Source organism: Blennius ocellaris, assembly GCF_963422515.1.
Source record: "Blennius ocellaris genome assembly, chromosome: 6".
Classification (NCBI taxonomy): domain Eukaryota; kingdom Metazoa; phylum Chordata; class Actinopteri; order Blenniiformes; family Blenniidae; genus Blennius; species Blennius ocellaris.
In genome coordinates this window covers 18,971,279-18,984,519 of record NC_137655.1, presented here as the reverse complement: position 1 = coordinate 18,984,519, position 13,241 = coordinate 18,971,279, and the positions used below count along the sequence as shown (strand labels likewise).

General features: G+C 40.9%; 1 protein-coding gene across 2 annotated transcripts in view; it reads right to left on the bottom strand.

Moving 5' to 3' along the window:
- plcl1 (phospholipase C like 1) overlaps positions 1 to 11,938 on the bottom strand; it is a gene marked incomplete at its 5' end in the record, with an annotated part of 90,793 nt that extends 78,855 nt beyond the window's left edge. Inside the window, one exon of one of the 2 annotated variants that reach the window (XM_080497723.1) lies at positions 11,756 to 11,938. In XM_080497723.1, the coding sequence (XP_080353849.1) occupies positions 11,756 to 11,938 (183 nt within the window). Of the gene's footprint in view, positions 1 to 10,569; positions 10,629 to 11,755 lie in introns of those variants that run through there. The other variant, XM_080497724.1, reaches the window with a different exon arrangement.
- Between the last annotated feature and the right edge of the window lie 1,303 nt (positions 11,939 to 13,241).

Sequence of the window (13,241 nt, the reverse complement as noted above, 5' to 3'; positions counted from 1 at the left end):
ACACACAATTCAAGTTGGTGCACAAGATGTTGAGTATTGATTTGCGATATATACAAACACTTACAGGAAGTATATGATGTTAATTTCTTTCAGTTTGAAATTTGTTCTTCCAAATAACAGTGCTCCTTCTCTCTTAATTCCCCATCACATATCCACCTGCATTTCACAGTAACAGGACCACCACTCGTTTCAGTAGTGGATTGCTTGTTTGTTTGCGGTCATTTTTCATTCTTTCGTGCATCTGATTACTTCCGCGCTATGTATATTGCACATGTTAATACAGTGATATCTATACGTTTGCAATATATTTTTGTTGCCCTAATGATTGTGGTTAATTGGTGGCTGAAAGTCCTCAAGCTTCCTCACAATCCCAAGTCGGATGAAATGGTATAGAAGATGGATAGTTAAGGAGGAGGTCAACAAAACACTTGAAGCTTTTCAAAGCAGTGGTTCCCACTTTTTTTTCCCCCCTGAAGCCTCTCAGTGTGGCTCTAAGAAGGTTGTGGTTGCACTTGAGAAGAACTCAACATACACAGTAAATCGAAGCCACAGGAAGCGGGAAATGATTTTTGTTCTCTTTTGATGACAAAGACTGAAACTCCAGTTATGACATTGACAGTAGTTGAGGTTGATCATGCATCCGTTTCCGTTCATCTTTGGTCATGTCTCGGCATCCATTACTGCCTCTACAACAGCATATGCAAGATCTACTACATATCTATAAAAACAGGAGCAAACGAGCAAAATAACATTGACTATCAATATAGTGAATTTACCTTCATAAATAGAGAATATCAGGAATGCGTTAGAGGGGAAATATGAATAAGATGGGGAAAGTCTCTCAGGCTTCAGCAGAGAAGTTGCAGTTATTGTGATGAGAGGCATTTCTATGGAATCACAGGAGTGCCAAAATTAAAAGGAAATAAATGTGAAAATATAAAGATAATCAATAATACAAAAAAATATACAAAGGTAGTCATATTCTTTTTCTATCTTGTCATTGCTTATTCCATTTTGTCAATGCTTCTCCCGTTTTGTTTTTTCATCATTGCATTTACTGGATGAGTCAAGTCATCTGGAAAAGACAAAACAATATAATGGAAGTCAGCAAGGGCTGTGGGCGGGCCTTTCTGTTCAGGGTGACTCATCCATAGTGGCTATGTAGTAACAGGAAGTCAACGCATATGCACGTTTATCTGAAGTAAAAGAGAGAAAGTTAAATATGACGGACATGGACAAATTCAGAAGGGGCTACTTCATAGCCACTGTATGCCGGCATTAGTCACACAGCGAATATATGTTTCCTCTCAAGTCCCAAATGCCGTGTCTCGTTCATCGTAAACCCGGAAATATAAATACGACGAGTGGACATGCCCACATTAAACCCAAAACCAACATAACCAGCGCATTCTTAATGAAACAAAATACTTTTGTTATCAAAATAAAAATTGTATTTACAATATTGTACAAGAAATAAGAATTGTGTAAAAGGAAAAAAATTAATTAAGTACTTCAAACTTATTCTTAATGCAACAGTGCCATCTATTGGCATGAATAAAAATTGCTCAACGCAACGTCCTTCAAGCAGTAACTCGACTCCATGAACAGAAAGACCCGCCCACAGCTATTGCTGATTTCATTTGTATTGCTTTTGTCTTTTCCAGATGGCTTGACTCATCGAGTAAATGCAATGACAAAAAGCAAATGGAAAAGACAAAGACAAAACAGGGGAAGCATTGCACATTGGGAAGCACAATGCGTTTGCTGTTGGAGCTCAGGATTCTGTCTAATCACTACATGGTGACTGCTAGCTAATGAACATGGAAGCAAAACCATCTCCAGTGGTTCATTGTCGTTAGCTTAAGCACACAAAACACTCATTTAAACACTTGTGTTTGCACAAGATGCCACTCAAGGTGTTTGTCTTAGCAAATCGCCCGCAAAAAGCATGCAAGGTGAAAGTATTTGCAGAAGCATGCAATTTAGAGGGACGTTAGTGAATTGGACTCTGTGGATAAAAAGATGGATAGGAGCAACGCAGGAGCCAAGTGTCTTAACAGAAGGAAAAACACACTGTATATTGTTATAATTCCAATACAGCCCAATTAAAACTTTAATTTTCACTGTAAAATAAACGCAAACTGCAGTGATTGAGTGAGTCATTTTAAATACAATCCAGTCAAAAGGAAAAAAAAATGGTTTCAGATGCCTCAAGAAATTTCAGAAATTCCCTTCTCAAACAACCGTGACATTAAACAAACTCAAAAGCTCCATGGAAACCCCACAGCAGCGCTATCTGGCAGTGAACCTGCTCGCCGCGGCTCCTCAACACAGCAGAGACGCAGAGAGACGGCGTCCGTCAGAGACGAGCTGCCAGCTACCTCACCAGCCTGTCAGCGAGCTGTCCACGCCGAACCGTCTCCTGAGCCCCATCCTGTGTGTGTGTGTGTGTGTGTGTGTGTGTGTGTGTGTGTGTGTGTGTGTGTGTGTGTGTGTGTGTGTGTGTGTGTGTGTGTGTGTGTGTGTGTGTGTGTGTGTGTGTGTGTGTGTGTGTGTGTGTGTGTCACATTCATGGGTAATCCCACGCCGAGTGCATGTTTGCCTTCTGGGCCGGTTACGCCGTAATGCTGTAAAGCTAATTGCTGTTGGGTTGCCGAGGGAAAATTAATAAACCAGCCCGAAGCTAATGTGTTTAACATGATTGAGATTAACGTCCCTTTAACTCACTCGCTATACATGATGGAGCAGCCACTCCTGCTCCACTGCCCGTGGCCTGAATTACAACACATTGATGAGTGAAAAGATTGAATCACGAGGGAGAAGTGATTTTCTGTATTTGTGGGGACACCTGCTCGATTATGGAAAGAGTCATAATCACGATTATTTTGGGCAATATTGAAATCACGATTATGTCTTTGAATTTGGAACAGCACTTATTGAACATGTTTTAAAAAAAAAAAAAGACAAATCTGGCAAGAAATATCAAAGAATCCTGTAATGTAGTCGTAAAAAATAAACTGCTGTACTGCACTCAAGCTTTTGAAAACAAGAAATATATAAAATGCAATAAGAAATAGATATACTTCATTAAATAAGTCCAACATAAATACTTTGTGGTGATCAGTTAAGTTCATATTTCACCCAGTTACTGTAGGGTGGTGAGGAACTATATTTTTTTAGAGAGGTGGGGTTTCCGGTCAGAAGTATTTTGGTGTTACACAGCGTGTGGGCCGCGCTCTAGTGTTGGAGGGAGCGAGAGAAGAGAAAAGAGTTACTGAGAAGTGTGGTTGAATGGAGAATAAAGTTTGAGTTCCTTGCTGAACACTCCGCCGCAGACTCCTGTTCATCGACTCTGCAACATAATCGTTTTCCCTCGATTATATGAATTTTGAGATCGTCTCGAGCCAAAATCATAATTGCGATTAAAATTCAATTAAATGAGCAGCCCTATGACAAAGCATCACTTTACCACAAACATAATAGCATTTTTACTACATTGGCTTCATTACACATATTGTAATTTAAAGTTTTCACTTTTTTTCTTTTAACTTTACCATTCTGCTCTCCTTTCTGCACTCCGACATCATTCCTGAGAAAAAGAGATTTTCTGTGAAGCTCAGTACATCCAATTATTTACTTATTATTAAGCTGGAGAAAGAGTTATTTCTGGCAGTGCGGGTCAAGAGGTGCCGGGATGCTGGAGCAATTTCAAGGCTTGGATGGACATGAAACTCTCCAGGATGGATCACGACTGCAACGCATGAAGAGTTGTAAGGAAAACGAAAAAGCGAAGGTAATGAAGTTGATCAGAACGAGAGAGAAGCCCTGTGACCAAAAACATGGAAAAGGCAGCAACTAAAACGTTTGGCTTTCTTCCCTCATAAAGAAAGGCTGCAACTTCAGAATCACCATATAAAAATCTGATAAAAAAAAAAAAATGTCTGACAAGTAATTGATGACACAACAAGATAACTTGAAAATCCAATAGTTGAAAGTGCAGCTAAAATGCAACAGACTACCTAAAAAGGCAAAGGCATGGCTGCAATGTAACAATGAAAAGCCTGACTGGAATGTAAGCAATGACAAGCAACATTTAACGGCAGAAAAGAAACTAAAATGTCACCAGTGAACCTTCCGTCCTTGAAAGCAAAAACAGTGCTGAAATGTGAAATTGTGATCAAATCTATTGTGAGGAAACATCTCAAATGTAATGGTGAAAAACATTAAAGTATTAAAATGTAACCAAAAAAAACAAAAAAAAACAAGTCAAAAATGTTACAGGAAAAAAATGCATCTACACTAAACTAAATATTAACTTAAGGAAATGCAACAAAAACAATTGTGAATAATATATAGACGACTTGGGAGACAGAAATGTGGGAAAACACAATTTCTACTCCAAGTTACACAGAATTTGTACTTTGTGCCGTCAAGAGTGCTGCGCAGTGGAAACAAATCTAGAGACTCTTTCAAGAACATCTGATGACAATCCCTCAAAATTCTTCCTATAAAAAAAAAAGATTTGCACGACGCTTTCTTGAAATTTGAACGACGCGCTCTTTACGTTTGCACGATCCACAACTTTCGCGCAGCACTCACTCGACTCTTTCGACAACATGCGCCAGGCTCACCTTCACACCTTGCTTTGCTTAACATTTGCGCTACGCTCGCATGACATGCACGTGACATTTGCGCGACACTCAATTCAACATTTGCGCCACACTCACTAGAGAGTTGCACAAAATTCACTCAACATTCACCTGACATTTACTTAAGACATTTGAACGGCGTTCGCACGACACCCGACTGACATTTTCACCACGCCTGAGCAGCACTTCGCTCGAATCTCACCGGACAATCACGCGACACACGACATTTTCAAGGCACCCGGTCGACATTGATTTGAAGCAGCTGTGGCTCAGCTCGTAGAGCAGGTTGTCCCTCAATCAGAGAGTTGCAGGTTCAATCCCCCATCTACCCTATGTATGTCGATGTGTACTTGAGCAAGACAGTGAACCATAAGGAGTGGACTCAGTGCCTTGCGGCCTGGTTGCTGTGTGACTGGGTCAATGGGTTTGGAGGTGGTTAAAGCAGTAGAAAAGAGCGATTTAAGGGAACTCTTTTACCATTCATGCAATATTTACTCGTACACCCCTCAATCAATATGTGCAATGGTCTGCCTTGGCATTCCTTCAACATTTTCACCAGACTTGCACGGCATTTCGACTTGATCAAGGTAAAAATGCTGCTCGTGCTTTCAGCGGTCTTGTAATGGACCAAAAACATTATGCGGTAAATTACAATCCCTAACCAAATAAAAACAAGGGTTTTTTTTTTGTCCAGTTCAGAAATCCTTTCGTCTGTACTGCAAACTCTGTTATACCGAGAGTCTCATGGACGCGACTACTTCACCTTGAAGCTGAAACAAAACAGGAACTACGTTCAGCCTCTGGAGCCGAGGACACAATTGTCACACGCACGCCACGCTTTGCAGTGTGGAGACCCAACAAAGGCTTGCATTAATGACGCGCAGACGTACGTTTTAATGGGGTGAGCTGCACAAACCGTGGAGTACGTTGTTGTGGTAACGCGAGCTGCGACCGAAGCCACCTCGGCTCGCCCCATCATTATAACCGGAGGTGAAAAATCACAGAAAAATGAAGAGCTGTGCTGCTTTAATCATGTGCACCATCGAAAACTTTGACACACCAACATGACATTTGGGAATAATTTATATGCCAACCACCAACGCAGCACCTTCAGAAATGAGATCGCTTGATTCTTGTTGTGGGGGCGCTTCGTCTATTATGGCTTATGTCAGAAAATATATATATAGAGATAACGATCACTTTATTAAAGGGGGTTTTTTTTGGGGGGGGGGGTCAGTGTCAGTGGTTACAATCTGAAACTGGAGTAAAAGTATCACCGTTACAAATGTGTGATAAAAAGTCATCACTCCACATTTTTTGTGACTGTGGCCCTTTCAGTTTCTTTAACTACATTTTGAATTTTTGGGTGTGTGTGTTATTTTCCAGGCCGTTTTTGTTTTGGTTTGTGTATTTTCTGGGGGGGGGGGGTCAATACGTGTCCCCTCATAGAAGCTTATGTCTGTTTTGAGTTGGTTTTGTTTGTTTTAGTTACTTTTTTGTGTTGGTTTTATATCGGTTGGTTTTGTGTCTTTTTTAATAATTGTATTTATTTCCATCATTGTTTTGAATCATTGGTTGTTTTTTTGAATATATCCTTAAGTTATTGCAGTATTTCTGTATTCGAGGTGTTACCTTGGCTCTTGATGGATGTTTTCTGACTTTATTTTTTGTTAGTTTTGGGTCAAATTTATTTTTTTGTGTTTATTTTCACTCAACTGTAATGTTGTGGTGGGTTTGAGGCCCTTTTTTTTTTCTTCTGTGTATTTTGTTTTTGTGTGAAGTTATTTTAATTTGTTTTATTGTTTTTTTTTTTTTCATCCTGGTAAGTTAAAAATTAAAATTATGTTTTTGTGACTTTTGAGTCTCTTCATGATTTTTTTGGTCACTCAAGTTTAATTTTTGTGTTGTTTTGTAATGTTCCAAATTGTTTTGGGTCACTGTGTTTTTATCTTTTGTGTGTCTGTATTTAATTGTTTATTTTAGTGTTGATAATATTTCTGAGTTTTCGCTAGCCTGGTATTACTTGTGTGCTGATTTTGTGTCTCTTGTTCGTCATTTTAAAGACTGATAGTAGTTTGTGGTTCTTTGATGTCCTTTCTTAGTTGTTGTGTACATTATTCCCTGATCCAGTGAGAAATATCAACATTGGCTTGAAACCTATAAGAGGGTCTGTTTAGCATCCCGCGGCCAGCTCAACTCCTGGTACGAGAATGTTTCCTAAACAAATACGACATTTGCAATAGTAATTAGTCATGGGTCCTGAAAACAATGGCTTCATTGCGTCGCACTCAATCTTAAAGAGATACAGACACATTTGCCGCCCCATGTCTTAAAAGGTGACGGGAAAAAAACCCACAAGAGGAGTTGTCATATCCATAATCAGATGGTTGTTTCTCTGACCAGGTGACCAAAATCAGAATATTTTCTGACAACAATAATATAAACCAACAATAAAGTGCTCATTTTCACATTTTGGGACTTTTTATAATCAGGGAGCCTGTAGTTCTGATTTGAACAGGTTTGTGATCATGTGGCACCTCTCGGTGTGTGCCCGCTGGCTGCCGGGGGTGGGGGGGTGGGGGGGGGGTAGCTGTGCCCGTCGCCGACATCGCTCCTCTCATCCGTCCGCCGTTTCATCCGCTTCCTCGCCCGGCAGCACTGAAAGAACTCAGTGTTCGGCTTCCAGATGGAGCCGAGTCTCAGCGCGCACAAAGCAGGATCACCCAGAAACGTCGCCGTCTACCCCCACCCCCACCCCCTCCAACATAAAATATTGAGGCTGACCTGAACATGTCAGATGGGAAACGGGTCATAAACCTCAGCGGCAACTAAAGCGTTTATCTGATCATCCACTGGCAGGTCTTTAACGTCACTGAGATCTGGCATGATTTTAAATGAATGGTGCCTCAACTAAAATATACCTCAAGCCCCAACCATGTGCAAAAACTAGTATCATGCCGATTCCGTTGGGAAATTATGAAGCATCGCTGAGTGCCATAACTAGCACATTATACATAAAACATATCATTTAAAGTGGGATTCACAATGTATCTATTCATTAAAACAACAAATCAACTAACAGACAAAAATTCAAGACAGAAATTAATAAATTCCATATGAAGTGCACCCATACGTAGTCAATTAAATGCAAAATGACCTTTCTTCCTAATTTTATGTCTCTTTGGGTTCTTTTCAGAGGGTCTGTTGTCCTTTTAAGTCATGGTTTTAGGCAGCGAGCCGTCCAGCCACCAATTGCACGGTCAATTTTCGCAAAAGACAGTCACAACAATTGCGGGCGAGTTGCTCAAAGCAGTCTAAAATATGTGTATAATGGCCATCGCCATTTGTCACTGTCTAATATTGCCTGAGTTCATCTTTTTTTGTCGAAATATAGAAAATATATGGTTCGTGCACACAACCGACAACTGACTTCCGGTTTTGTGTTAAGTCCAGTAATAAGCAAGGTGATTGGTCAATTGATACTATGTGGCCTATACCTTTTGAAAGGCGGCCTCTGATTGGTTTGTCATTCTCTGACTCATCCTGGCGCATTCAAATGCTGAAGCAGAGAGGAGGATTTTCCTTTCCAAGATGCTGAAGAATTACATCTGCAGAATCCACACAGGTGGTGTTAATTACAGCGACCTATGATGTGTCTAATTTGTCACTGCTAAAATAAAATGAGAAAAAGAAATTATTACTCTTAAGAAGCAACCCCCCCCCCCAGACCAAATACATTTTGGATGGACACCCAAAACACCAATTTCTGCCTAAAACCATGTTTTCAGTCCTTTTTTGGCCGTTGTGTGTCCCTGTTACTGTACAAAGTTGAGAGATTTTGCACATTCTCAAGTTTGCACAATGCCAAATATTGTGTTTTGAAACTTGTTCCAGTGAACAGATTTTTCTCCAGTATTGAACTTTTTCATAAAAAGTCTTTCATTCAGCATGACGTTCATTGTATTGGGACTTTACTTAGTTTTTATTCTGAAATCACCTCCGTGTGCACAGTCTTCCCATCAAGCCTCCAGTAAAGGACTATTCATTTTGATGTTAACTTTGTGGTCAAATAAAAAAACTGCTAATCAGTTCATTTAATATACAAAAGATGCACAAAATCGCGCCAATGTCTTTGACACAAGTATGCGTCACTCACAGAAGTATTTTCAATAGAATTTGTCATTGTTCACTGGCTGCCTTATCTTTGAGGCCTCTGTTTTTAATCTGCCTTTATCCAGTTGACACTAGGAAACCTTTGAATCCCCTCCCCATTTATTTTCCAAAGCAAAAATTACAATAGCAACCAGTTTCAGCAATGATTGGTTGATTAGATCATTTCTTTTTCTGATAAATAGTCCCATATGGATACTTTTCTAATCTCTGGTATCCCAGGACAAACACATCAGGTGATGTTTTCGAGTATTGAAATAACATGTTTTGGCTTGGCAGTATCAGATCAGGGCCTTTTAATTGGCTTTTTTTTTTCATTCTTTTTTTTTTTTTTGCTCGAATTGATTATCAGTGCAACTGATTTTTCCTGCTTCCATAAATTCAGTCATTTTTGCAACATAAGGCTAAATCTCACCGCAATTGATTTGGACACTTTCCAGTTAAAATCAATCTATGTTACATGCAAGGCTCTTTTACAGCAGATCGTGTGAAAGAAGTCGTCCAGGAGACGATGAACACTTTGGGAATAAACAGATACCATGTGCATGTAATTCTGGATACCACATACCATTTGACAGGTCAAAGGAAATGTATTAGATATGATAGTGTCGGGGTTGGGTTATATTTAATTTTAAAAATTCGGTTTGTGATATCCTTAATTCGTATCGAATATATTTTTTGTTTGTTTTTTGTCATGCATCTGCAGTTCCCACCTGTAGCATTTGCAGAACATAGTTTTACTTTACTTTTTGGTCAGTTTTTCTTGATTGTTGTGCTTCTGACTTCAACTCGGTGGCCACTAGTAATTAAATAATTTGGGCTACTAATGGCTTTCACTTTAATTGGTCACATTTTTCTTCAACATTTCAAATTCTATCATTCCGAATTTGCAGCAAATGAAGGCTCATGTACCAAATTAGGTCCATGGAAACCTAATTCGTCACAGTTCATTCAGTCTTTTGTTTATTTGGCGTGTGGATAATGCGATACAGGCAGATTTGCGATACATTCTGTACTCTGAGGCCATTATCATTTTCAAGTGAAAACGGCAAACTTTCGTTGTATTTCGGGGGTCCATTTAGACAACAGTGGTGCTCAGAGCCACTGAAAACATAACTTTTTGAAAATGCTCATTCTCCGTGTAAAAGGGAAAATAAAACGTTTATGAAACTTTGATATTGCACACGAGTACTACAGTCGTAGTAAATAGTTCAGCCAAAGAAGGACTTATTTATAACGATGAATGTGGTGTGTGCTGTTTATTGGAGCATTACTGTTAAAGTCAACAGTAAAGTCTACAAATACAATGCAGGAGACACTTTTTTTTTTTCTTACAAACCGCCGATAAACGCCTAAACGGCAACGACAGACCGTTTTAAAGAAGCTATGTTCACAGCGTCCTGCTCTCTGTAAACAGTTTTATTATGCAAAAACAGCAACCACCAGTGGCCCTACAGGAAACCTACAGGAAAATAACAGAATTTTCAGTTTAACTGCAGTTTTTAGTGCAAACAGACATTGTTTTCAAAACCTTGCCTGCTAAACGCAAAGCTTTTCTGAAACAAACTGAATTAAACGGTTATATAATGACATCATTGATGCCAGGTTGATGTAAATGTAAACTACAGATAAACTGCAGCCATACTTGTGGAGTATGGCGTACATGGGAAGCTTCACGGCAGCAGATAATTAAAAGTCTGAAGTCAAACAGAAGCTGATTAAGAGGCGACTTAAGCTGCGACTCGCTTACGTTTCACAGTCGGCCTCTGCTCAGCGGATATGTTATACACGAAATGTAATGACCCGTCCTTCTTGGCTGGTGACCTGCAACCCGAGCACAGGTGAGGTTGGAGAAATCTGATGTCACAGGGTCAGAGGATCCAGAGGAGGGGAAATCATGGAAATGACTTACATTTAAAGGCAGATTAAGCACAAAAATACAGTTGTTCAATCTATTTAACGTGCAAAGTGCTTTAAGGCTCGTCAGTCTGACTCACTCGGACGGCTTTCTTCGATATCATCTGAAAAATGTGGTGTGACTGCTTTGGAACTCGTCTGGAGGAGCATGCGATGCATGTCAAAAGGTTAGATAATGAAATTTAAAAAAAATAAAAAACTCCTGCATTTGAAGGATTCACAGACTGAAGTCGATCTCTTTTAACCCTTCATCAGGCACGACACGGTTTCCAATGACTTCAACATTTCTTCCAACCAATGGGACCATGAAGACCGTCACAGAATGGATGCTAACAACAGCTCTGCTATACGGTGAGATGGGAGCTGCTTGTGCATGAATTTCAAGAACTATTGAAAATGTTGACAGTTTATGACATTTTGCTGTACACTGTCATGATAAACAGTATTCAGCCTCTGATGCATATGTTTCTTTCTCAGTGCACCTGATGGATGATTTTAAGATATGGCAAGAATGTGACATAATGACAGAGTACATGCACTTTACACATACAATTCAGGTCAAGTGGTGGTATAACACTTTTAGAAGTACCATTAATATGTCCATATTTAATGTACCTGCTTGTAATTAACACCTTTTAACCTCTTTCATTAAACCCCCACTTTTGATTATACTTGTCTTTTCCTCTTTAACTGTTGAAAGATGTTTTTCCTGAAGTATTTAAGAGAAACTTGTAACAGTCATTTACCGTTTTATAGCAGTACTCAGATGCATAAATGTTTAGTGAGATTTTAAAGCTGTAAAAGGTTAAATTTGTATTCTTTTACAAAGTATTTCAATGGAGTTTATGCAAAACAAATCCATATAATTCTCATATGTCCCCTTCCAGTAACTGCTGGAACTGTAAATGCTTAACTTGTTGAAACAATTATTACAAAACTTAACCCGGTCAAGCTACTGTCACCTCTTAAAGTAACCCGGTGTGGTAAGCGCCTGATATCCAGGCAGGTAAGTTCCTTACCTTGATGATGCTGCTCCGGCGCGGTGCCGCCTTCACGGTCTCCAGCAGGATGGCTTCGGAGTCCTGGCTCCCGCCGCCGGGGAGGATGACACCGCTGCGCCGGCCACGGGACACCCTCGGCGGTATGAAGTCCGGCGCTCCGTCGCCGCACAGCGCGTCTCCACATCCATCACGTTCCGACATGTCGGCCAGGAAGAGAGGCTGTCCTCTGCTTGACGCTGAGCGGGAGAGGCGAAATTAATCAAGTCGTCGGATCTGACCCGAATAAAGTTTTCCGTTGCGGCCGTGCGTCGATGCCATTTAAAGGAGAAACGGCTCGCAGCTTGCCTGGAGCGTCAAGCAGCAGATGTGGAAACTTAGAACCCCGGTCTGGTGCTCTGAGCTGATCTCCACAGTCCAGCCGCGCCGCGTGAAATCAGAGCATCGCACGCAGGTACGTGCATGAAAACCAGACTGGTGCGTAAAAGGAGAGAGAGAGAAAAAAACCGGAGACGCGCAACAAGTCCTGAGCGTCTGCGAGGCGGTCAGAGCGCCGACGCGCAGTCCGGATGAGGAGCGACGAGAGCTGCTGGTGGAAACAAAGTGTTTGAAAACAATCCGACGCTGCCTGCGAGACTCCCGAACACCACAAACACGCGTCTTTCCCACACAAAAACACCGATGTCAAAGTGCGCACAGGAAGCGCACCGCGGCTGCGGAGTGCGTCAGGGGAACCGGGGACCTGCAAGACCTGGGGGGGGTGTGAGGCGCAGCCGCTGCGGCCGTCTCGGTTGTCCACTCAGAGGAACAACAGACGACTTTTGACGAGAACAGGCAACACAATTGACAGTCGCGCCGCCTCCTCCGCCCCGCCGCCACCCCCGCCTTCGCCCTGCCACTCGCGGCTCCTCCTACACGACGCCCAGGCAGCGGGACTGACGCGCGGAGCGGCCAATGCGCGCCGCGGCGGGGAGATCCACAGGAAAGCCCGGGGGTTCGATAGGCGGAGGGTGGGAGTCCGGGGACCGAGGGCGGCTCCTTCAAGCTATTTAAGGTTACAGGGGCGGAGTTCAACTAATATGTCAGGAATAATGTTTTGTTTCATTTCGCTGATTCCCCAAATGACTCGAATTGGAATCGACGTCACAATATTGTCGTGATTAATGACTTTTTTTTATCATTTTAAATTACCTGTTCAATGTATTACAGTAACTTCACTTTTTTTTTCCATAATTCTTTTCTGTATGAGAAAAGAGTTCCATCTTAATACTACCTTTTCACACTGGCTTTTAACTGAGAATGATATGCACGTTTATTTACCTTAAATATTTGTGCCTTAAAAGGTTGCATCGATTTCATGTGATTTATATATTTACTATCATGTTATATATTATGTTTCAAATTTAGTTTTAATCTTTTTAAACCTAGGTTTTATCTTACTCTCGTCATTAAGAAATAGTTTCACGTGTATTTTTAACGGTTCATTTGACTGAATTTCATGTTAATC